General features: G+C 45.0%; 3 protein-coding genes across 4 annotated transcripts in view; 2 read left to right on the top strand and 1 right to left on the bottom strand.

Annotated features, from left to right (window-relative positions):
- Positions 1-1,357, bottom strand: part of BCL9 (BCL9 transcription coactivator) — an 82,015-nt gene extending 80,658 nt beyond the window's left edge. The window contains exon 1 of the mRNA XM_084518076.1: positions 713-1,357. The gene's annotated coding sequence lies outside the window, so the exon portion shown is untranslated. The remainder of the gene's footprint in view (positions 1-712) is intronic.
- A 131-nt stretch (positions 1,358-1,488) lies between these two features.
- POGLUT1 (protein O-glucosyltransferase 1) lies at positions 1,489-17,201 on the top strand. Its single transcript, XM_084518903.1, has 11 exons — positions 1,489-1,622; positions 1,771-1,861; positions 4,332-4,475; positions 4,921-5,056; positions 7,668-7,789; positions 9,326-9,385; positions 10,304-10,403; positions 11,199-11,257; positions 13,581-13,748; positions 14,279-14,335; positions 14,967-17,201. The coding sequence occupies exons 1-11, from the start codon at positions 1,526-1,528 to the stop codon at positions 15,121-15,123; spliced, it is 1,191 nt and encodes a 396-aa protein (XP_084375029.1). The 5' UTR covers positions 1,489-1,525; the 3' UTR covers positions 15,124-17,201.
- Positions 17,202-17,701: 500 nt separating this feature from the next.
- On the top strand, positions 17,702-25,270 carry TIMMDC1 (translocase of inner mitochondrial membrane domain containing 1). Of its 2 annotated transcripts, none has more exons than XM_084507134.1 (7): positions 17,702-17,794; positions 18,052-18,217; positions 19,608-19,696; positions 21,514-21,581; positions 22,536-22,614; positions 23,616-23,726; positions 24,278-25,270. In XM_084507134.1, the coding sequence occupies exons 1-7, from the start codon at positions 17,718-17,720 to the stop codon at positions 24,375-24,377; spliced, it is 690 nt and encodes a 229-aa protein (XP_084363260.1). In that variant the 5' UTR covers positions 17,702-17,717; the 3' UTR covers positions 24,378-25,270. The 2 variants fall into 2 exon arrangements, with proteins under 2 accessions (XP_084363260.1, XP_084363261.1); XM_084507135.1 differs by having other exon boundaries at positions 17,709-17,794; positions 23,983-25,270.

Genomic DNA, 25,270 nt, shown 5'->3' on the forward strand with positions numbered 1-25,270 from the left:
ACAGAGAGACAATGAAGATGGGACAGGCCTTCCCACACTTAACCTGGGAAGAAAGATCAATCAAATGGCCTGGATTCATGTTAGGATAGCGTCTGCTTAGCCCAAAGCACTATAACCTATATTAATTTGGCTGCTTATCAGCATGGTTATTATATCCAGCAGTGGATTAATGAGCCTGTCTCCTGAAGGCTGGATAAATACGACTGAGCTGACCGAAACATTAAGCAGGAGGTAGTTCTGAAGACTGTATTCTTAGAAACCATTCTGAATAGAGCAGGTCCTACATAGTACACTGGTGGCACTCAGTCCTATTGTTTCCCTCTTTTCTTTTAGTCCACTTTCCCAAAGCTGCAGAAAAGTTTACACAAACCAATCTCAACTATTATCCCTAAGCAGTAACAGCCATGTCTTAATTCTAAATGATCAAATTGAATAAAGCAGAGGCAACAGCATGGGCTTCTATTTTTCCTTCCTCTTGGGTACTTCCCTGCAGCTCTTTTTGGCTTCCTACCGTGCACAAAGGCAGCAACTGTTACTCTTTGGCCAGAACAAGCCTAGAGCTACTGATGAGTGTTAGTGAAGACAGCTGATAAAACCACCATCTCCAGACATCCTCTGTGGTAAAACCCACCTCCACTCTCTTCATCTGAGATTGCTTCCCCCTCCCCATCCACCCCTGAAGTTATAACAGGAGAAGGAGCCTCTTACTTACAGTCTGGATGAAGTGCTTGATGAATTCAGGTGTCCAGGGAAGTTCCAAAAACCCCTCAGGCTGACTGAGGTCTGCTAGGTACGCAACAGCCGCATAACGCTCATGAGACTCCTGAGCTGTAAATGAGTAAAGCTAAGAGGTTCGGAGGAAGTATCATAAACACACACAGCTCTTCTCTAGGCATTGGTTATTTTTTCAGTAGATGGCCCTGTTTTACTCCAAGTAATGCAGTCGAAGTTCCTGCATTTGAGGAGAAACAGACACTGGGATGGCTGCCGTGCAATAGGCAGGTCTCATGCTGGGGAAACCAGGGTCCTGACAACACTCTCTGCCACATCGGCGCCCTTATTCCTGTGGGTTAAAGCTGCCATGACGTGACCCACGAGAGCCCCACAGAGGGTTGCACACACTGGAGGGCAGCCTCCAGTGACAACCAGCAGCTCCACCACCAGTTTCAGGGGCAGCAGCCACCACTCCCTGTAGGGCAGCAGGGGCAGATTGGGCCCAGGCACCTCAACGCAGCCGCCCCATGGCTCAACACCGCGCCTGGCCACTGCAGGCGACCCGCTCCTGGGAGCACACGGCAGGGGGAGGCACGCAGGACCCTGCCCACCGGGTCCCGGCCACACTCAGCCCTCGGCTGTGGTGGGGGAGCAGCGCCGCCACGGAGCGCGGCCGGGCCGAGGCACGGCAAAAACTACAGCTCCCATGGCGCCCGGCGCCCGCCGCCATTTTGAGGGGGGGGCCAGCGGTGGCCGCGGCCGCCATTTGTAGCCGGGCCGTCTCCGCCCCCCCCGGCGGCACGGCGGCGCCATGGGGCGGGCGGCGCTGCCCCTCTGGGCGCTGCTGGCCCTGGGGGCGCTGCGGGCACCGGCACCGGCACCGGGGGTGGCGGCGGGCGGCCCGGCAGGTGAGCGCGGCTGCAGGGGGGTCGGGCTGGGTGATGCTGGTCCGCTGCGCGGCTGCTGCCAGCCGGAGCACAAGTGCTGCTCGGCACCCGCAGGTCGCCCCGGTGGTTTCACGAATGAGCTTTGGCTTTTCCTTCCTGTGTGTTTCAGATGCCAAATGGAAGACGATAACTGACCGCATTAACAGAGCCGTGGAAGCCTATAAGCCATGTGTGAAGGAGAATTGCAGCTGCCACCAGAGGTGAGACACTGCTTTCCTTGTTACCGGACAGGACTCCGGCCACGAGCGGGAATACTTCTGGCAGCACTGATGGATGAGAGTTAGCTGTAGAGTATTTGGGCTCTAAAGTATCATATCTGCAGCCATCGTAGATCACAGTGCTTGCAAGAAGATTATTAACAGCATTGTGTGAAATAGGCCTCCGTAGTTCTAACAGAAGGTGTGTCCAGCTGCGTATTGATCACAGTCCTTGTTGTCCTCTGCAACTGAACAACATAAACTGTGTCAGCATCTCATACCTGAGTACACAGTAATCCCCCACACAGCTGGTGATATTTCTGTGTTAAAAATCCACTTCTGCCTTCTCTCTCAGTGGGACACTGCTAACAAGTTTTTCTGATGGGCTTTTGAAAGTGGAAGAAATCAAGTACATGCAAAATATTTTAAAATAGGTAGTTTAAGAAGAATCATTACAGAAAGCACATTCATTTGTTCTGATGCTGATGTTCTGATGTACCTTGTGCACTGCCTGTGCCTGGACAGGGCTTCCAGTGGGAGAAGGGAGGGGAGAACTGGAAGAGCACTCTTTCTGGGGAGTTTAGTTCACTGCTTGTCAGAACTGGAGTAGCAGCGCGTATTTAACTGCCTGACTTTTGCATGACCTCAGATGGTCCAAGAGAAGCTCATTCAGGAAGTATTCCTCTGCCTTTAGGATTAGGCTTCCAAATGTAGAAATGCAGATGTCCCATTTTCAGACTCCTGTTTAAAAAATAGATGTGCTCATTCATTTTGGAGGTGAGATTGAGCACCAGACTGGCTTTTTAAAATCAGATGAGTCATATTGGGCCAACCGTTGGTATACTGTTTGGAGGTTTTGATCTTCATTGCTCTTTATATATTTTTGACAAGTCTCTTCTAGTTTAGTCTTCCAGTCTTTTTCCTCAGTTACAATTCAAATACAGCCTAAAGACATCTCCTAATCTTTAAACATACTCTCCACTATCTCCTACCCGCCTTTGGGTATGACTTCCACACCTGCTTCAGAACATGATAATTGATAGTAACAGAAAGTTACAGTTGCTGTGATTCTCCAAACCTAGCTCTCATTACAGCAGCATTTCATTTAAGGGTTGTTTAAAGAGCAGTTTTATTCAGTAGTGACAGGCTTTACAAAAGAATCTGGAAAGATGATACAACATGTATCCACTGTGCAGCTAAAAGACTCTTTTCATTTTGATAGCTGATTTGGAGATATGTAAGTGTGCAGCAGAATACTGAAAGCCAGTACTTTTTCCCAGATAACAGATTCTACTTGTGCCACGTTTTCTGGTGGCCAAGAACTGAAAAGAACTTTCAGAGACTACTGAAAGGTAGCAATATAGGCGAGAATGACATGGACATGCTGTAAAACTCTCCAACTTTCTTCATGATCTCCAGCTCATCAGATTTGCATCCCTGTCACACAGCTTATCCCGTGATCAGTCCATCTGTACTGGGACAATTCTTTATGTAGTTTACAATTTTGTATCTGATACAGAATAACAGAATTATTGAGGTAGGAGGGGAACCTGTTGAGATCATCAGGTCCAACCTCCTTGTTCAAGCAGGGACACCTAGAGTAAGTTGCCAGGACCATGTACAGCCAAGATATGAATATCTCCAAAGATGTGAACCCCACAACCTCTCTGGGTAACCTGTGCCAGGGTTTGATCATGCTCATAGTGGGTTCACCCCTTATGTATGTGCAGTGTTGTATGAAGCCAAGGCATTGATGCAGTGTCTACCAAAAAGTAGTGGAGTGGTTTTTGTGGCTCTTACAGTCCAGCAGCACTTACTAACTGCTCCAAGCAATTAGATCTGGGAGCCATTACAGTGAATTAATATAAGCTGTATACTCCATCTGTATTTTCTTGTATAGGTTAGGGTTATATTTTCATACTGCATTCCTGGAGCTCACTGGTAATGTGCAGATGTCACAGAACAGACTTTGCTTATGCTTGTTCTCCTGAACTAGCTTTCATTGCATACAGCATTACTGGGTGATGCTTCTCCTCACAACTAAACTCTTCTTTTCTCTGTCCAAATAGCATTTTGTGAGGAATTTGGTCTTGGTTTGGCCCATCATCCTTGGAAATCTTCAAGCTTCAGAACTCTGGTTAAGTGAACTGAAGGCTTTATCCACAACCTGCCAGGGTGTGTAAGGTGTTTTCTAGGATAATGACTACCATTGACAGTGTTGATTTAGCCTGTGCTGGGTTTTCTGTTCAGGCAAACAGCACATAGATCATCAAAGAGCAAAGCTTGGACCTTTGAGTCTCTGAGTAGCGGCTGTTTCAAGTGACTGAAATTGAATCCTCTGATATGCCACATGTAGCAGAGCTGGGAGCTATATGGAACTTGTCAGAGCTAGAAGCCTCTCCTGTATGTTGCAGTAATTCATGTGCAGTATCCTCCCTGCTGCACTCAGTTCTGGCTGATTGTTTTGTTTCAGTGTCTGGAAGCAGGACCTGGCTCCTTTTCGAGATGGCATTTCCAAGGAGATAATGTCAGATGTGGTGAGCCGCAAGCTCGGGACGCACTACCAAATCGTTAAGAACAAGCTGTACCGTGAGCATGACTGCATGTTCCCTGCAAGGTAAGAGCCGTGCAGAAGATCCTGTCTCCCTAGCTGGGACACAGGAGTACTTCCAGCCCTGCCACATTGAAAGTCACTGAGCACAATGATATTTCATTTCCTTACCAACTCCTTGTCATGGCAGGAGCCTAGAAAATTCTGTATGAGCCTTACATGTGAGCAGGAAGTGAGTGTCATTGTTGCACCTTGGTGTAGAAAGAGCTCGTTGATTCTGGGGTCCCAGAGAAAGCTGCAGACCAAGTCAGGTTTAAGAGGATGGGTTGCTTCACTGGTGTCTATACTGCACTGCGGCTTAGAGGCTGCTGGAGGCAGTCCCCAGCCTGCACCATGGCGTGTCTCAGGCTCACCATCTCTTCTGCTGCTGCACAGAGAGAGGGGCCCGCAAGAGGCTCTGTGATTCTGCTTCTCCTTATGGTTCTTTGCCATATGTGTCATTTCTCCACAGATGTAGTGGAGTCGAGCATTTCCTTCAGGGGATCATCAGCCGCCTCCCTGACATGGAAATGGTGATCAATGTGCGAGACTACCCGCAGGTCCCCAAGTGGATGAAACCCATTGTCCCAGTCTTCTCCTTCAGTAAGGTGAGCACACTATTAAAAGCTGAGCATTTCTGAGACATGCGTGTCCTCCTTTTTCTTGCTAACACATATTTTGGAGGATGGTTCCCCCAAGATTTCCCGTGTGTCAAAATTGCTTGCTCTTTTTCACTCGTTATGCTGCTTTTTGCTTCCAGTTTTCTGGCAGACAGACTTACAGATTTATTTAATAGAACAGTTTTTCCCCTCATTAGCTCCTCTTCCAGGTCAAAAAGTGTACCTCTGCTACAGCAGAATGATGCACAGCTGGATGGGATATGTGCCAGCATCACTGTGATTTGTTACAATGCCTCTGTTAAAATTGTAGCCACAGCTTATCAGCATTGTTAAGGATTTTTCATCATCAGTCAGCTGTCATAGCTGATCTCAGCTAATATGAATATTTCAGTCCTTTTTTTTTTTTGGCACCACAGATAACTGTTCCTTATCTTCATTTCTGTAATAGTGTTGTCTCCTGTGAACTCCTTTCCCGTGGATTTCTTTTTCCATCTCCAAACACGCTCATACGCACAGAGGCAGACACACACACAGACATTTGCTCTCTCCTTCTCTATTTCCAGACTGGAGAGAACTCATGTATTTTTTCCTGCCTTTCCATTGTTAAACCTGACTGTAGGCCAGTGCCTCAGCATTTCCAATAAAATGTCCTTACATCTCAAACTTCAGGAAATCTTGCTGTGCCTTAGTGCATGCCCAACATGCCCAAATTCTACAGCTTTGCCACCTAACCCGGATCATGACCCTGTCCTTGGCTGAAGGCCAGCAGACTGTAGGATGCAAATAGAAGCAATAAATCATTTGCTCTTGCAAGCTCTGGCTGTACTTTGATTCTGCTAAATTATAGTATCTTACCCTAAACCCAGGCCTTCAGCTCATGCAGTCTGAACTCTAATGTGATCCACCAGTGCCTAATCCCCAGCCATTCTAAAACTATCTCCAGAATTCCAGCACAGCATTGCAAGTGCTGTCATTCAACAACTTTGTTCACTGCTAGATGTATTAGTAAAGGTGTCTGTCTTGCCCCTGAACCATAGCACATCCTTTACTCTCGCCAGCAGAACCCAGATGAATGCAGACCAGGTTGCAGGAGTTTAATCTCTGCAGTCATATTCATCATCCTGCCCCTGGCTCCCTTGCAGGACTCTGCAGGAAACTTGAGTTTCCCAGTCACTGCTGTCCAGTATCTGAACTGTAATCTCAGCCCTGTCCTTAGCTGAAACCCAGTGACCCAGGCACAGCTTTTATTTGCACAGACTGCGTTAGTCCCTGCCAGAATGAGGAGGGTTCAGGATGCTGGTCCATGGTGCTTGAAACATAAGGATTGCAGGATTGTTGTATTCTGCATCTTGTAAGGGTGGTGGCTGGAGTTGTCATGGTTTGTTACCCATGCCTGCTTTTAGCAAGGCTGGGAAGGAGCAGACTGTAGAAGCACACGCTCATTTAAGTTGGAAAGCACCTCAGGAGGTTGTTAAACCACTACACCAGTGCAGCACCTCACTCATAGCAGGACCAACTAGATGGGGGTGCCAGAGGCTGCATCCTGCCCAGTTCTGAGCATTTCCAAGAACAGGGTGTCCATGGCCCCCCTGGGCACATGCCCTAGTGTTTCGCTTCCCTCAGAATGAAAACAGGTTTCCCAGTTTTTAATTGGATTTTTTTTTTTTGTAATCAAAGTCTGTTGCCGCACATTCTGTCTTAGTGCACTTCTGAAAAGAGCCTGCCTCTGTCTTCCCTAAATTCTTCCATTAGGTTGCAGAAGACAACATTTAGATTCCTGCAAGCCTTCCTGTGCATGAACAAACCCAGTTCTCAAGTTTCTTTTCATATGTCTTGTGCACCAGCCTCCTTACTACTTTCGTGGACTTGGCTCTCCAGTATTTCCAGGTGACAGGCAGATGGAGAAGTTGGATAGTAAGTTTAGTGCAGAGAAGTGCCCTGTAATATGGTTTCATGAAAGAATTTACTCTTAGGTACTGTTTTTCCCCTTGATTAAAAGAGAATTTAAGCATCCAGATAGGAATGAGGAATTGAAATTCTTACATGACTGGGATGTTTGTTATAGTGAATTGTCAAGTGATTTCTGAGAAGGCCGGAATGATACAAAGTACTGGAAACCTAAATGTCAAAGGGCCTAGAAGGGCTTCTGTCACAGAGGAGATAGTAATGCCTTGTAAGTTACGGTCAGTAGAACACACTTTAGAAAGGTATATGGAGCTCAGGTTTTACAATATTTACTAATTAGCTTTATCATAGTTCTTCTTTGTTACTTTCTAACATGGAATTGCCGTGTTATCATGTAGCAAGGCACAGCCTTTTTGAAATCATTGAAACATTTTGGTTGGAAAGGACCTTCAGAAGCCAGTGGCCCACTCAAAGCAGGTATGCCTGCTGAAATACACCGGCTCTCTTCAGCTGAGTTGTGTTCATGTGGCCCCTTGCAACCTTGTGGTGACCACAAAGCTCTCACGGCTGCTTACGGAGGGAGCAGTGAGGGAGAAACCAGACAGAATGCCCTGAAAGGACATCGCTGCTGGTGGGCTGAGGGAACCGAAGTAAATGCTACACTTACTCTTAAATTATTCTCGTTTTTCTTAAGACACACGAATACAATGACATCATGTATCCTGCCTGGACGTTTTGGGAAGGAGGACCAGCTGTTTGGCCAATTTACCCAACTGGTTTAGGGCGCTGGGACCTCATGAGAGAGGACCTCAGAAGGTATGTTTTAGAAATGAATATTTTGGGGGAGGCTGAATGGAAAACAAAAATCACAGTGAAAGTCATCTAGCATTGAGCAGCATTAGGGCAACGTTGAAGTCTTAAGACCGTAGGTCTGTCAGTCTGTTATCTGTCCTGCTGCCTCATTAACTACGTACAGCCTATCTGCTGTATAAGAACTCTCCATGGAAACCTTGGATGATGTAACTAAAAGTTATAATTAGCTTCCCTGTTTCCAACACTTTAGTAAGGAATGCAGAGGACAAAGTATGCGCATCGGGCTGTCAGGGCGAGATTACTATCATTTTCAGTGGAACAGGGTTTGTCAATAAAGCAGGAGTTATCTTTTGCCTGCAGAAATCTCCCCTGACACATAGAAATATTTTTCTTTGTTTACACCTGCTTCTCTAGGAGCTGTGTTTTTTGTTGTTGTTGTTTTTTTTTTGTTTGTTTGTTTTTACTGCAGAGGTGATCCAGGCTATTTGTGTAAGCTTCTGAAAGGGTAAAGGAAAGCCTTCTTTAGGTCTGCTTTTACTTGAGTATTGTACAATAGAGGAATCTGGAATCATTCCCACAAAGCAAGAATGATTACTGTGCTGAGAGTAAGACAGAATATGTTTCTGACTGGGAGTCTTCCTTTTCACAGGATTTTTGACTATTAGCAGAGTAAGGGGCTGTTTCCTCTGGAGAGTGACAAATAAAGTATGTAACAGTTAATGAACATGGAAACGTAACAAGAAAAAAAAAACACAACACCTTGATGTGAAACAGTTAGCATGAGCGTGTGAGGTTGAATGTTTCCTTCTACAAAATCCTAAGCCAAATGTACTATAATACAATGCAGTGAAGGTTCAAAGTACTTGTTTATCCTTGCTTCACCACTGAGCCCCGCTTATGTCACTGGGTTACAAGCAGATGCAAAGCCTAACCTGCACGGATCAGGCTGGAGATCAGGATGTCAAGCCAGGTGCAACAGAAACATACAACAAACAGCTCCCTAGAGGGAGGCAGGCGACTGCATTGGCAAAAATAAAGCGTGTGAACAGTTATTTTGAAGAGCTCACAAATTCAAATTGAAATTTATTTGGGGAAATGACGAGCCCCTGTGTTTTCAAAACATGGGGCTTTTTTATTTCTAAGTGGGAAATGATGATGGCTAAAAACTCTGTAGTCATTTTGCACCATCCATAGTCAGCGAAGTAGAGAAAAATAAAGCAACAATGTAAAAAGTGGATTAAAATTTTAGGTTAATTTTAATACCCTTAAAGACTAATGTTTGGTAGGTGTGTGTGTAATTTATTGTTTTCACTGAAAAGTGTTCCGAAAAGTAGCCTATATCATGTGATCTTGACCACAGTATTCACAGGAAAACATATTTCATTGGATCTGGCAGAGAAATTTTCCTGCTATAGTGAAGAAAATGATTTCCATCAAAAACGAAGAATTGTAAAATGAGACCATGCTGTGAAAACTGATGAGATTACTGTTTCATGGTTTTATTAAATCATTTATTGCCATGTATAAACAATATTTCAGATCTGCAGAAAAATGGCCATGGACGAAAAAAATCTCTAAAGGATATTTCCGAGGATCCAGGTGAGCATATCTTCCTAAACAAGTGTAATCTAGAATATCTTCTTTAAAAGTATGGAAAGTGAGACATTTTCTACAGCTACATTTCACCACTGTAAGACTAGTATGCAACTAGTTTATTATAGTAAGCTTAATGTTAGAAACAGAGGTTATTAAGGATTTGCTGCTTTATTTCTTAATGAGTCAAGTTTCTTAGAACCAGTTCTTTTGTTCTGTGAAAGGAACTGCAGGTGCATAATGTAAATCTAAAGATTTGATACTGATGAGCACGCCTCTTGCCAATGTGAATACTTTATTCTCTGTGGAAGTGCTTATCAGTGAATCAACAAGTATTCTTCTGTTAGTTACCCGAGTGATGGGGGTTAAGAGGATAGATTATTTTTCTCCCCAGAGACAGTTTGAACCATATTAACCGCTGCTCCTCTCTGTTCCTCCAACATCATTGAGTTTCAGGGGTGGACTTGACATCCTGCTATTAATAGGTAGGTTCAGGAGATGATGAGGAGTGAGCCTCGGGGATGTCATAACCTTGTTTATCGGTAGGGGTCAGAGGGATCAGATCTGGAGATGCTTACCATCTTTTAGCTCTCTCTGACTTAGGGAGCTGAAGTATTTGGCACCCGTCAGGGTAAGGCCTAAAGGAAAGAGCATCTCTGCTGATATGTCCTGGGAATTACTTAAATAATACTATTAAACATTTACTGTTTTTTCATAAGTGAAACAAAGAAATGTGGCTTCAGATCATTTTTCTTCTGCTAATATACCCTTGGACAGATGTCTACTGTATGGTAGGCACTCAGTAATGTTTTCTGGGGACACACTGAGGTCAGTTCCATAAAGAGGCAGGGTTTCGAGTCCTGTAGTTGGGTAGCTGTGTCAGGTGAGATGGTTTGGCAATGACTGAGGTCATTTCTTTTGCAGAACAAGCCCTGAGAGAGATCCCCTCATTCTGCTGTCCCGAGAAGACCCAGAACTCGTTGATGCTGAGTACACTAAAAATCAGGCTTGGAAATCTGAGAAGGTGAGTGGGTGTTGCCTCTCCTCTGAGCATGAGGGCCAGAAAGGGTAGCATTGCAAGATGGCTTTGATGATTGAGATGCATCTTGTTGGAGAGCTGAGTGGTGTAGCATGGGGGAGGCTTGCAGGTCTGTTGAGGGTAGGGCTCTCTGGTGAATGAAAGGAAGAGTCTCTAGAGCCTGCCAGGACCACCTTTTTTTTTTTTTTTTTCTTTCCATCTATGGTTTTTGTTGAAAAAAGCCAGCACAGATAAGAAAATGAACTTATGCCAATCCCCTCCTCTCCCATTACTGAAAAATTAGCCAACTTCCCCTTCTAGCCCCAAGCTGCTTGTGTGTTGCTGTCAGTCTTTCTAAACCTTTTTCTGTCATCCCCATCTCTTTGTCTTGCTGCTGATAGTGTTCTGATAATTGCTGCTGGTAACTTTTTAGCTCCATATTAGTGCACAGTCCAGCTCTCTCCAGACACTCTTGGCTAATCCAGTTACACTTGGCTTCACAGAGTCCATTGTCCCAAGCTGTTTTCAGCTCTGTAGCTGCCAACTAAACATTATCATTTAATGTGTTTGCACTGGCATTTGCTTACAGGCAATGTGTAATTTAACTGAACTTTTTTTTTTTTTCTTGTTTGAAGGGCTCCAAATTCTTTATAATACTTCTAAAAGCCCACCAGGGAAGGTTTTCTCAGAAGTGAGATGGAGAGCTTTGAGGCTTCAGATTTATTTGTAACTGAGAAGGAAAATGAGTTTGAAATAACCATATAAAACTTACTTATTTTTTTTAATTCTCTTTACTTTAAGGACACCTTAGGGAAGCCTCCTGCAAAGGAAATTCCACTGGTTGATCACTGCAAATACAAGTAAGAATTTTGAAAAGTAAAGCTGTTCAAGGGCTATGGGCTATTTCTTTCCTTGCATGGTGCATCGTCTCAATTTATTTTAAGATCTAATTCCAGCAACCAGCTCTGTGCAGACAGGGAGGTTTGTGAACAGACATAGAGCAGCTGAAAATTTGGGAGCTTACTGTGGCCTGTGTCAGTGTCAGCTTTCCCCTGTCAGGTCAGGAGAAATAAAGTGCTTTGGGGAAAGTAAAGATCTTAGATCACTAATTAGCATATAGATAGAAAATACATTTACTTTTACATGTTTTTTTTTGTTTTTTTTTTTTTTTTGAGAAAAACTTTCTATAAATTTTTCTTTATGTTCCTATATCAAGCTGTGAGTTCAAAATTGTTGCATTTTGGTGCTACGGGGATAGCATTAGTGTCTTCGAGGACATAAGGAAGGAAGGAATCATGTCTTCATATGCATATTGGTGCAAGGGTTGCTGTTGAATGTATACAGTAAAAGAGAAAACCTGGAATATGACTGAGCAGATATAGTACTGATTCATACTTTATATGTTGCTTGGGAGAATGTGGTTTTGATTTACAAAGGATTTTATTTTTTAACTACTTTGGGGAGGCTTTGTTAGTGTAATATTCTCGTGGCTTTCTCTGTAGAAATACAGACTTGGCTTGCGTGTGCTTGTATGTCTAATGTTTTGATTTTTCTTTTGCTTTAAAAGTTTGCATTTAGTTGCAATTCCACCAGCTAGAATGTGCTGTTACAAGAGCTAGTCACTTGGCTGAAGCTGTGTTTTTGTGCAAATGTGATTGACTTGTCTCATTTTATATTTCACTAGACTGTTGCCCAGATTTCTCCCTTCTGTTACACATAGGCTTCCCCAAACTCCTGATGCCTCCGCAGCCCCTCCATACAGTGTGGGCCAAGACATTCTCTCACACTTTTGTCATAGCCCCCTTGAGGAATAATCATCAATAGCTGTTGTCAGCAGCAGCATATGGACTCTGTGGAGTCTGTTATGGGCAACTGTCCCCTACAGTGGTCCCGTGGTGTATTATTGACTTCAGACTGTCATTGGGAAAACACAGGTACGAAAAGAGGGGCTGTAATCACACTACCTAACCTAGAAGCCGCACCTCCATCTGTCCATGGGCTGTGAGACACAGGGTCTGGTAGGCTCAACAGGAATTTCTCACTGTGTCCTTCAGTGCTGTGCAGAATTGTATACAGAAGTCTGAGAGCAGCCCTTAGTGACTTGGATGAGGTTACAGGCGATGGGAGACACAGCTTGAAATGGACAGAGGCATTTTCTTGCTTCCACACCACTGTTTGCGTTGTTGTTCAGTTAGTGTGCTCCTCATCCCTGCCTCAGGCTCCTATGTAATACAAGGAATGCAAAATAATTTCAGATTTACTCCCTTTCACTTACTGCTGAACCAAGTTTAGCTATAGTCCCCATCTCACCCAAAATAGCTGTGTTAAAGGGAGAAATCCCCTCCCCCAGCCCAAAATGTTTGACTTCAAAGATTAGTTCCATGTACTGCGGGGTTTTACCCACAGGAAAAACAGCTTTCCATATAATTGGAGAAACACGGGTATGAAAAAGCAAGAAAGCAAACAAACAAATATGCCTCTGAGATACAGTTTGCAAAGCAAAATCTGTCCCCCTCCCCCAGTCAAGCCCATTTTACTAACTTGGCAGAAAATACTGAAAACAAAATTGTTGATTCTTTGTTATCTGCAAAGTCCATCTGTTTTGTGCTAGCCTGTTTAACCTCCTAGGGTTACATTCCCAAGTTAATATGAAACAATTAGATTCAGATTAAAGCAGGATCCCAGAAGAAAAAAAAAAAAGAAAAAAAGAAAAAAAGGCTGAATAGATATGTCAAAGAAGAACAATGAAAGAAAAAGCTCATTGCAAGACAACAGAATTGGGAAAATCTACTCATGGGAACAGAGTCTCTGGAGCAGCGTAGAGTCCCAGGAGCAGCATCCATGTTGTGACCTTCCATGCCTTTCTGGCTGTGGTCTGTGAGACAAGCCTTCGTTGGTTTTCCATAAGCAGATGTCTTTGTTGGAGGTAAAGCTTCACTTGCTAAGTTTTGATAGGCACTGGAAACTCTCCTAGCACCTCCGTAACTCCTTTGCAATGAGGAGCTTCAAATAAATGTGCTCCCTCTTTTAGTGAGAAGTGCTTAGCTTGGTGTGAGAGAGATCCCTATGCCCTCACACGTTCCCTGTGAGAGAAGGTTGATCACTATTCAAAGTCCAGTTTCTTACTGTCTTTCTCCATAAAATGACAGATGTGATCAGCTCTTCTCCTTTCTTCTTTTACAGGTATCTGTTTAATTTCCGGGGAGTGGCTGCCAGTTTCCGTTTGAAACACCTCTTCTTGTGTGGTTCGCTCGTCTTTCACGTCGGAGAAGAATGGTTGGAGTTCTTCTACCCCCAGCTGAAGCCTTGGGTCCACTATGTCCCAGTCAGATCAGACCTCTCTGATGTCAGGTGTGAGACCCTAAGAGTGCTCAGCAGGGCACTGCATGCCAGGGGAAAACACTGCTGCATTTTATTTGGTTTGTATTACATGTACACTAGGAAGAGCCTCCACTCATAGGCATCAGTCAAATGCTCTTGGAGGTCATTTTCTTCTCTCTTTATTACCACACCCGGAGAATCTTTTGCATGTGGTACTTACACAATACAGTTTCACTGGGGTATGTAGGTCTCAGCCTCACTGAAATCAGCAGGCACTACATCCTTAAATATCTTTGCAAGTGGCCACTGCAACATGGATAAGGAGAAGAGGACCATATTACTGGGCTAAAAACATGTCAGCTCCTGGATTTCAGCATGCTGTCCAGGACTTACATGGAACAACTGACAGTGATAAGTATCTTCTGTGCACTGAAATGAGGAGCACTGATCCCTTGCTCAGCTCTAAATCTTTAATCTCATCCTCCACAATATTTTAGCTAAGTTTAGCAATAGTTCTCCACTGAACTAGTTGTTTCATAGCATTTTTTTTGTTATTTTAGGGAGCTGTTGCAGTTTGTAAAGGAAAATGATAACATAGCACAAGAAATTGCAGAGAGGTAAGTCGTGTGTCCTTTCTGTCTGTCAAGCACTCTTATCTAAAACATTTTCTTAGGCAGCTTTTGAAGGGGTTACCTGTCAAAGACAGCCTGGTATTAATAGGGTAAAGTATATTTTTCTTCTGCAATAACAGCAGGAGGGTTGGAAGACTTAATACAAGCAGGGGGAACTGGATAACAAGATTATATGTTTAGGTCTTTGGTTCAGATGTGACCCATGTCAGGAACCCCACTGAAAGCCATCAGAAGTTCAGAGCTTTCGTCTCGGTGTGAAGCGAGTTGACCCCTGGGAACTGTGTCTGCATTATAACTATTATATACCCAGGCCGGCAGGGACTGGCTTCTGTAGCAGCAGGCACCACTGTAGCTCAGGCTGTATCTGATACGTGAAATCTGATATTTATTATCCCAGATAACAAATACCATCTTGAGGATAACAAAAGCACTGCAAGTGTCAGAGCTATGAGACTGAATGAAAGTTGTGAAATTGAAATAGACGGTACAGAGCAATGCGTGTTGTTTCTCATTTGAAAAAAAGCAGAGGAGTGAAAGTTGATACACATATAAAACAGAACCAAAGACTCTTGCAGGAACTGGAAATTGGTTCTGACTGTGCCTTGTGTGTCTCTAGGGGACGCCAATTCATCACTGAACACTTGCAGATGGAGGATGTCTCTTGCTACTGGGAGCATCTGTTGTCAGAATATTCCCAAGCCTTGACTTACAAAGTAAAAAGGAGGAAGAACTACAGTGAGATCACTTCTGAATGGCCAAAAACCGAACTGTAGAGACTTCTTCGTTTTTCTCTTCAGCTCAAACTGATCTCTGGAAATCTGAAGATTGGTGTATCTTCTTCCTTGTTCTTAGATCTATTATCCTTTGTACTAAGACTACAGAGAACAGCAATAGGCTAACTTGAAAATTGTTCCCACACAGCCATGCAGTGGGACCCAGTTACTGTTGCCGTAAGAACATTAAGTAGGATGTTGGATTATGGCTATTTAGTGGGGTTGTTATGCCTGTGCCTGGAAGAGCATAGTTAGCATTTGGGACTTTGTTACTACCTGTCTAAGAATGATCCTAAATCCCATTCAGTTAATGAGATGCCTTCATGTTAAATTTACTTGACCTTTTGCTGGGTCCTCTGTACTCACAGGCAAGGTAGTATCCGCTACGCTCAGCTGGGAGATGCACATCTGTTTTTGGCAGTGATCAGTGTTTTCTCATCTGTGTGATGACACTTGGGATATTAGGAGTTCTCTGACAGAAGCAGGTGCTGGGATTTGGGGTAGCCTTTTTAGATAGCTTATAGCTTACTTTTCTGATGTTTGTGTCAGGTTTTTAAAGAGGTTGATGGCAAGGCTTTGATGGGCTGTTAAGAGGACAAATTATCCTTGCACAGATAAATTACCTACCTCATAGGAGAACGTCTGGTGATGATAATGTTACCACAGTACTTAGCCTGAGTAGCAGACAGTCAAGCAGTTGAGATAAGCAGTGTTTGTCCTCTGTTGTGGGGGCAATGAGGTGGATGCATGGCTGTGCAAAACTGAGCCCCTGTTAGCAAGCTCTCACCAGTCCACTGGCCAGATGTCCTGGGACCCTTAAGAACCTAGAGGAAGTATACACAGAGGTAGATTCAGCTCTTAGGTTCTTTTTTTTTTTTTTTTTCTTTTTTTTTTCTTTTTTTTTTTTTCCCAGATGTTCACAGATTCTCTGCTCTGATCCCCTTCTGCAACCTTACTAGGGTATTTTACTTTAAAGGGGGTAACACCTCTTCACTCCATCATCATCTTTTCTTTCACCCAGCTGTTATGTTCCTTTTCTGATCTTCCTCAGTCTGTCTGAGGAAATGTCTTCAATCACACAATGGCAGCTATTCGTGATATTATTCATTTTAAGTTCAAGTCACAGGTTCTTTAGGCTGACTGTATTTATGCCAACTACAGGCTGCTCAGCTCATAAGGAGTGCAGTTTCTAAAATGCTCTGTTGCCCCTGAACTGAGAGGCCTGGTATGAAGCAGCACATTCTCTGGCATCCAGATAGGCTTAGTTTCTCCTACTTACTGTTTGCTCGGTAATGTCAAAGCCTTGTATTAAAACAAGTTTTCTAGTGGCAAAGAGCTAGACTGTGCTGGTTCCTAGCCTGTCTAGTCCCCTTATGCTGTGAGCTGCTTGCCCTTATGCTTTGGGATCATTGCTCCTTCTGTGCTGCAGCTCGTCTGTGTGAGCAGGGTCAGAGCGGCCGCTGTCCCAGATATGTCCTTTGAGTGTCAGTGGACGTCTGTCAGTTGAGCACAGTCCTTGGCACTCCTGGCATGTGGGTGCTCAAGTCTTCAGAAGCTGGAGTGCAGAGAAGCAAACTGCTCCTGCTGGCCTGAGCCAGCAGCGTGGGATCCCAGTGTGGCCTCCGCAGCCCTGGTGTCATAGGAAACAGCACAGTAATAGAAGGGATGATAACAGCTCATACTCTTGTCTGTAGTCAGTTTGGATCAGAGAACACGCTACCAAGGACAATAATGCCGAGTACATGCACAACACGAATGCATTTGGAGGCCTCAGCAGCACTGCCAGCCCCTGGTACAGGGAAATAACTGCCAGACCCAGTAGTCAAGCACCAGCTGCTGGAGCAGCGCACCACTTGTGTGACCACTGGCTGGGTTCTCCCAGCGGGCAAAGAAAATAAATTAGGGTATTAAAATAGCTTGGTTTCTGAGGAAGAGTTGAATAAGAGTGGAAGGGGTTTTGTGGTCTTGTATTCTTAGCCAATGAAGAGACAGCAGCCTGAGAAACTGAAACAGCAATGTATACTTTTTTTAAACCATTTTTAATGATGTGCTTTTGGATTAAAATAACCAAAAATGAAGTCTTGTCGGATGCATCATTTCTTAATCAGAATGGTAAGAAAAGGTCTGGATAGCCCCCAGCTGTTTCACCAGAGAAGGTGAAGCGTGTCTTTCTGTTTTTTCCTCTTCGACAGCAATATCTGGGGTGTCTCAGTGGAATCTGTGAAATACTGTCCAAGCCACCACTGCAAGTCCTGGGTGATGCTGACTGAAAACTTTTCCTGGTGGACAGCTTGCACGGGCTGGGCACTTCCCAGCCTGCTTCCCTCCTCGCTGTACCACAACAGCCGCGACCACTCGATCCCCCGGCCGCCGGGCTTTGTAAACAGGACAAGGCCCGAACTGGCCGGCGGGTCCCTTGTAGAGGTGCTGGGACCTCCAGCAGGGCGGGGACTCGTGTGGAGGAGAGGAGCCTTCAGGCTGGGAGCCCCCCGGCTCCCCTCCCGGCGCCTCAGGGGGCGGGCGGCAGCCCGGGGCCGCGCCGTGCCCCGCCGGGCGGGCAGGGGGCGCTGCCGCCGCCCCGCAGCGCCGCGGCCATGGCGGGCGGGTTCGGGCGCCCCGCGCCGCCGCCGGAGACGGGCTGGGAGCGGCTGCGGGAGCTGTGGCGGCGCGGGTGAGGGGGGCGAGGGCGGCCCCGGGGCGGGGGGGACCTCCCCGGGGTGGCGGAGGGCGAGGCTTGTCCCGGGGCTGCCGCCGAGCCCGGGGAGGAGGTGGCGTGCCCGTCCCTGCGGGTGCTGAAGGAGAGGCTGGAGCTGGCGCACGGGGACGTGGCTCGGGGGGTGACGGGGTGGCCGGGGGCGGCGGGGCCGGGCGGTCGCGGAGCGCTGCTCCGAGCCTAATGCCGTGACTCTGCGGTTCGTGCCCTCGCAGCGATCAGCAGCAGTACCCGGAGGAGGTGGTGAACATCGTCAAGTCGGCCTTCACCGGCGGCGTGGTGGGCTGGGTGTACGGCGGCGTGCCCGCCTTCCAGCAGGCGCGGAGAGCCTTCATCGAGCGCAGCCAGGGCGAGCTCTTCCAGAACCGAGCCGATGCGGTGGTACGGCACCTCGCCACCCCGGCCCCGGGGATGTGACCGCGGGGAACGGCACAGCTTGCCCCGAGGGATGCGCTGGGCATCTCCTGCCCCCACAGCGTGCTCGTGGGCCCACAGCTCCTCAAGGAAAGGTTGGGCGAGTTGGCCAAAGCCAAAGCCTGATAGCGTTGGGCCGCTTGGCTTACCTCTCACAGGCGCTGCCCCACAGAGCCAGACACAAAATGCAGTCATTTAGAGACTGAAAGCCATCTCCAGCGCCCACATGCTTGCAGGGCGCTCACTGCCTGCCCTTCCTCGTGGGCAGGCCGGGTGTTTGTTACCTGAGTTATTTGGAAAAAAAAATCCTTAAAAATCTGCCTAATTTTACATCCATCCTTATTTGGATAGGGTCCCTGACTTTGCTTTCTACAAGGCCTTAGTGTCAGACTATACTCAGTCCTGCAGACTATCCTGTGTATGTGACCAGTGCTAAGCACTTACACCATAGTCACGGGAAAAGAGAATTTATTTTCCTTCTTGATATCAGCTGCAATATTTTTAATTATTATGAAGCTTCTTTTTACTGCAGTTTTTAAAAAGCATCTTATTGTCAAACTTCGAAGTGCCAGTGCTAAGCTGTACAGCTTGATGGCCTCTTAACACTTTAACGTAGAAGGTTATTATTTATGTATTTAAAATATATCTATATATATAATATATAAACATAATATAATAAACATAATAATACACTATATATAATATATATTATATTATATATTATATTATATATTATATATTTATAATATATAATATAATATATTATATATTATATATAATATATTTATAATATATAATATAGTATTATATATTAAATAATTATATATTATATTAAATAATTATATATATAATATATAATATTTAATATATATTATATATTGCAATATATCTTATTATATGTTATTATATTATATACTAATATAATGATACATGAGTATAATATTTATATGTATATAATATATAAAAATAAAAAAATATATATAATATATCAACTCATAATAATTAAAAACTAGTTACCAGTTTGTCCCCTCTTCTCTATTAGTCTCCCATATCATTCTCAGAAAGCTGTTGCTGTCTCCCCCAGACGTGTTGCAGCACATGTTGGTCTTTAGTAAGACCAAGTTGACATTACAAACTGGATTTAATTAATGGTTTTCCTGTTCATGGCTGGGATGAACATGAGCTCCCTTTCCTCTGACGAGGGTTGACTTTGTCTGTACGGGTCAGGGTGCCATTCCCAGTGGTTTGAGTGATGTCAGTCTCACAAACCATCACCTGTACCCTGGAATACAGTGTGGTGGTGCTGGTAAAAAGGAGCAGGTCTGTGACCAGTAACCTTTCTCCTCTCTTGCTCTAGCAATCTGCGCATCGTGCGGGTCTCAGGAGTTTCATCCGCTATGGCTGGCGCTGGAGCTGGAGAGTAGCAGCTTTTGTGGCACTATTCAAGTAAGTGTTTCCTTAGTAGTAATAGTGGGAGGAAAAACTGGCTTAAGTTTGAACATCAGCAGCAAGGAGCCTTCAATGTGTGCAGCTTGTTCGGAGACTGCTCGTTACATCTTGAGGCTCAAAAGACTGTGTTAACAGCGAGTCTGATTGATAAGGTGGAAGTATGAGGAGGATTTAAGCTTTTTTAAATTATCCCAGTACTCTGATGAACCAACACAAAAACAAAACATTGGGAAAGCCCTCTTTGTTACATCTAATCCATACCATTATTGATTTGAACAGTGCTCTTCCCAGTACTTAGCGGCTTATGTCTGCTTTTGCTTTATCTCTTCAGTTTGATGTATTTTCACATTTTTATCTGGGAGAGTATTACAAAGTGTTAGCTGTTCCAGAACAACTTTCTATCCCACGCTAATTTTTCTCCTTTTTGTTATGTCTGATTACTCCTAGTTTGTATACAGCAGCATTACTCACAATTCTTTGTGCTTGTCCTCAAGTACTTGCAGATGATTGTCTTGTTACTACGCAGTCATTGATCATCAGACATACCATATGTACGTACCACTTTAGTCCTTCAAATTTTCCTATGCAAATAATGCACAGATAGTGTTCCACTTCTCTGATTTTTCTCCCCAGGACGTGTCAGTGTATTTCTGACATTAAAGTGTCAAACTAGGCATGCTCTTCCTAAAGCCCTTTAAAACAAGCAATATCTCTTCCCTGGCCTGGAAAATGGTAGATATTCATGTAGTTCTAAACCTGTACTAACTGTATCTTTAGGTATGTTGTGTTCAAGATCCCCTTTAGGTTTTCAGATACCAGTAGTATTGACTAGCATTTTTTCCCAGTAAGCTGGCTTTATATTTCTGTCTTTCTTCCTAGTTTTGTACCTTTCTGTATTTATTCCTTGGTTTCTCTTGTGTTTTGTCTCCTTTTGCTGTGGTATCTCTTCTTAGGTTTCATTAGCATGCTCTTTGCTTTCTCTCAGGACTTTTGATTACTTTGGATCTTTCTGCACTAGACGTGCAACCTCACTGTTGTCCACCAGGTGTCTCCCCTGCAATCAGATCCATCGTCCTTTTTCACTACCCCTTTTTGTAAAAAGCTTTGAAGGGAGATGTTTGCCACTCAGTGTTAATTGTTTCCATAAAGTCCAAGTTGAAGATTTTGTCCTGCAGTTGTGTGAATTTCAAGTTACCCATTTTAAAGAGAGATTGTAAGCTTTACATGTACAAAGGCAAGGCTGACATGACAGTGTTGATAAAGAGAGGAAGATTGCTCTTGATGTCATGCAGAGGCTTGCCGATATGCTGGGAAGGATGCAACTACTGAACTGGGAACAGAGAGTGGTTTGGGGCTTAGTTAATGTGTTTGGAGGAGATGGTGTGTCTATCCTGGCTGGAAACCTCATGCTTCAAGAGCGAGTGACCCTGCTGATGCCACAAGTATGACTTAGCTCTGGTGGTAGCTGTATGACTGACTGGCAGGACCTTTGCATTGCTCAGCTCCTTTTAGACTTAAATATATGATGGATTTAAATAAAACTCTTTTATTTACAAAAAGAAAAAAGGCATATCCAAAATCCAGGTCTGGAGGTGGTACTCCCCTGCCTCTGACTGTACAGCTGCATGCAGTGAAGTTACAGAAGTCAAGGCATTTGTGGTTGGTTTGCACGTGCTCTGGACAGGTTGGGAACAGGGCAGTTAGAAGCATCCTGAGGGTGGGCTTAATGAAATCCAGCTTGCTTTCAAGCTGTGGTTTGCTACCTGCCCTGTTCACGTGTAGCTGCTGACTTCTTCTGTGCCTTATCCTTCCAGCTCTGTGAGCGCCAGTCTGTCTGCGTACCGCAATAAAACCACCATCGGTAATTATGCTACAGCAGGAGGTGAGACTGCTATACCTTTGTGTGCTTCTCTGTTTTGGAGCAGAAGTCGTAAACAAAATATCCTAAGCAGGAATCCATCTCTCTTGGGTTTCAGCAGGTCTCTAGCTTCTGGGGTTTGCTTCCTGTTCTCCTGAGCGCCTTTGTGACTTTGCTCAGCTGTTGTCTGCCCTTTTAACAAAGATACCAGTGCTTTTCTGAAACCATTCGGGAGTTCTGTGCTTATTAGTTCGTCTTAAATATTTGTTGGAGTTCCTGTGTGAAAAATGCTTGCATGGCCTAAATGCAACGTGTAGTGCATAACCTGCTCTTGCAACCACCTCTTCAGCAGGGAAAGCATTTCTTATTTCCTCTCTTCATAACAGTTCGGTGCACTGTTTATAAACTACCATTTTCGTGCCAAATTTTGCATGTCTCCTTTTGGCAACAGGTAAGCAATCTGCTTGTTGAGTTTTAGAGGCTTTACTGCCCTTGCAGTTGGGTGCGTGCTTTTCTGTTCTTTTTTGCCTTACATGGCAGCTGCTATTATTAGCTGCTGCTGAACAGAAGGGGAAAAAAAAGTGGTGGGGAGATCATGCTCCAGCCAGGAGAGAACTCAGTTCTTATCTCAGAGTTAACTTTGACATTTTAGCATTTCTTGGGGAGTCTTTCTGAACAAGAAGGAGCTTCGTGCAATGTTTTAGTGCAGAGAGCATGCGGATAAAGACCTGGGGAAGTACTGCAACAGCAGCTCAGCTCTGGCTGTTAAAGTGCCTGCTCCTCAGGCTGCTGTGACTGTATGGTGAGGGGCCCTCCCACTGGCCACAGCGCTTGGTTTCTGCTCTGTTAAAAGTGGACGTCAGCTCATGGAGAGCAGAAACGGGGCAGAGCAGAAATGGGGCAGAGCAGCTCCCTCAGCAGGTCTGCCGTGGCTGGTGAGGGGGCTGTTTATGGTTTCAGTGGTTTTGTGTTTTTTAGGCTTCACAGGAGCCCTCTTCAGAATGCACTTGGGCCTGCAAGGACTGGCCAGTGGCTTCATCTTTGGAACGGCCTTTGGGTAAGCTGTGACTGCCGGTGCGGGGCTGAGTCACGGTGTGTGACTGGCATGGTAGGTGTTAGCTGGCAGCCTCCCACACCGAGCCTTGAATCATAGGTGGGTCTGCAGAAGCTTTCTTCCTCTCTTGCCCTGAGGGGCTTCCTGTATTTTTCTTGGGACCTCAAGATGACGACTTTCTCTTCCAGATGCTTAACTGCTTTTTCTTTCTGGATTTATGTTTTGTTTTTCTCAGTAATAAGAATTCAGTGCATCTTTCTGCTGGTTGCGTTAACTACTATTAAATGGGAAACTATGAGGATGAGTTTAGAAATGACTTCCATGTCCCTTCCTTGGCATGGTCCCTAACGAGCCAATTGGTTGTGCAGTTTGACACCTCTTTTAAGGATCTGTGTTGTCTGGGATTAAGGCCAGGAGTGTAAGAGATGCAGCTTCTGGGCTCCCTTCTCAGCATTGTCAGCAACTGCTCCTCTAGCAGCTCCAAACCCAGAACTGAACACCTGAGGGGTGTTGGATGACCTGATGGCAACTTCTGAACAGCAGGGCACCCAGGGAGCTGTCAGCCAGTAGGTTAGCAATCTGTGTAAAAACGAGAAACAGAAGTTTTCATTCTCATTTCACTCAGTGAAAACACAAGTACCTCCAGAGCCGGACAGAAGTTAAGCAGGGCTATGACTGCCGAAATTATGGATTAGGTTATCTGTAGCTGTTGTTTGGGCATGTTAAGACCTTTCACCCCCTTGCCTTAGGTGTGCCTGCTGGTGGGTAAATTCCAAATAAAATATCAGAGGGGCTACAGTGAGTCACAGCTGAAGACAGGCTGCATTTGGTGGCTGACATTAGAATAGGAGTACCTTAGACTGTGGTGTGATTTGAGTACTGGGGAAAGTTACACTTCAGTGATTTGGTGGCTGGCCCCCGCATGCTCCTTTTACTGTTGCCGGTAAGTTATTACTAATGCGTGTCCCCTGGGTGACTTTTGACTTCTCTCCTTCTTTCTCCAGGATCCCTGCAGGGGGCCTCATAATATTCATCCAAAATCTTGCTGGTGAAACCTTGCAGGAGAAGAGACATCGTGAGCGCAGGGAGCAGTATGAGCAGAAGTTGGCAGAGTGGTAAGTGACAGTGCTGCCTGTTAAGTCTTGTTAGAGGTGTGTCTAGGTCTGCGTGGCTCAAACGTTGAGAGAAACCGTGACATGCTAGGTTTTGTAAACCTCATTTCTGCTCTTTAATTTTTGGTTTGTTCCACGTCAGTCTGTGAACTGCTGATTTAACCTTCCCAGTGTTTGATGATGCTGTTTACTTTGTAGCAAGTTTTGTTCAGAATTTATGCTCCCCACCCCAGTAACTGCATCCGTTTTTTGCTTTTAGATGTCTGAGGAGACAAGCAGGAGAGGTGGATGTGTCTTAATGCACGTTAGTGTTTCTTTACCAAAACTGAGAGAGGGTAGAACTCTTGCTTTTCCTGTTTTGCTGCCTTCCTTCCATTCCCACTAAACAGAGGAAAAAAGAAGGACAGCTGCTTGGGGAGAAGGGGCTGTGACACTGACTGCATGTAAAACTCACAAATTAGTGCCAGTTCTAGAAGAAACTTCTCTCGAAGAGTTGGGATTCTGCAGGGATGCCTTTGTCAGGAATATGCTTGCCTTCTCTTTACCCTCTCTAGGCAATCCAGGCTTAGTGTGACCGAAGTCTTGGGCCAAATGGAAAGCAACACCCTGGAAGGACCACAGATGGAGATAGGAAAAGAATCTAGGAGCTACTAAGTCTTCCCCAAAGTCTCTGTCATAAGCAACTACAAAGTATTTTGATTTTGCTTATAAGTCTTCAATCAAGGGGTCACGGAAGTCTCCTGTGAGTGCAGGTGTATGCATTGCACCTCTGAAAACGCAGTTTGCCCAAAATATTTTTTGTGGACGTGTGTCACTGCACAAGAGCTCGGAAAGGCCAAACCTCTTCCACTTCAGGAAGTGGACGTGTAGACTCTCCAGACTAGCAAGTGCCAGCTAGGTTTGGCTGGGGATGAGGGCAGCCTCAGGGCGTCTTCTAGAACCTATTGCACTGCTGACAATGTCCAAGCCATTGGCGATGTAGAAATACTGAAGGTAAAGGAGCCTGTTAATAGTTTGGATGCTAACGGTACCCCGATTCCAAAAAACTGGTTGTGTACTGGTGTGAGCTGCTCTACAGACAGCACCCGAGGACCCTGCTGTCAGCACAGCACGAGCAGCCCCAGAGTGAGCGTTCTTCCTGCGCTCACCATCGCCTTCCCACACCTGGACTTTGCCTGGCAGGGACCGATTCTCTTTCGCTGATGGTGGTTTCTTCAGGCTTTTTTACAGAAAAACACACTTGTCTCCTTGACTACTGAGGGTATTTCACAATCAGTGCTGAGGAGGGGTGGAGGAGCTGGGAGAGAGAAGGAAATACCCTGAAAAAGACACGGTTTGAGTTCCTCAGTTAAAGTGTGGCTGAGAGGAGCCACAGAAAGGCTCCTTTTTATTTCTGGTGGTCATGGTGGAAGAATTGGCACCGTGGACAGATTTAACAGCAATAAAAAGTTCTCTAACTTCATTTTAAGGTTGGAAATAAGGGGATTGCCTTTGGGGGAAATGACCTTTGGGGTTCGTGACATTCAATAAAGCCATCTGGCAGTGGT

This window comes from Aythya ferina (assembly GCF_964211825.1).
Source record: "Aythya ferina genome assembly, chromosome: 1".
Classification (NCBI taxonomy): Eukaryota; Metazoa; Chordata; class Aves; order Anseriformes; family Anatidae; genus Aythya; species Aythya ferina.

Bases quoted from the DNA above. Each gene is read 5' to 3' on its own strand.
- POGLUT1 (XM_084518903.1), top strand. From the start codon at position 1,526: ATGGGGCGGGCGGCGCTGCCCCTCTGGGCGCTGCTGGCCCTGGGGGCG. The intron at 1,862-4,331 runs GTGAGACACTGC...GTTTTGTTTCAG, and splicing joins AATTGCAGCTGCCACCAGAG to TGTCTGGAAGCAGGACCTGG. The intron at 5,057-7,667 runs GTGAGCACACTA...GTTTTTCTTAAG, and splicing joins CAGTCTTCTCCTTCAGTAAG to ACACACGAATACAATGACAT.
- TIMMDC1 (XM_084507134.1), top strand. From the start codon at position 17,718: ATGGCGGGCGGGTTCGGGCGCCCCGCGCCGCCGCCGGAGACGGGCTGG. The intron at 21,582-22,535 runs GTGAGACTGCTA...TGTGTTTTTTAG, and splicing joins TAATTATGCTACAGCAGGAG to GCTTCACAGGAGCCCTCTTC. The intron at 23,727-24,277 runs GTAAGTGACAGT...TACCCTCTCTAG, and splicing joins GAGCAGAAGTTGGCAGAGTG to GCAATCCAGGCTTAGTGTGA.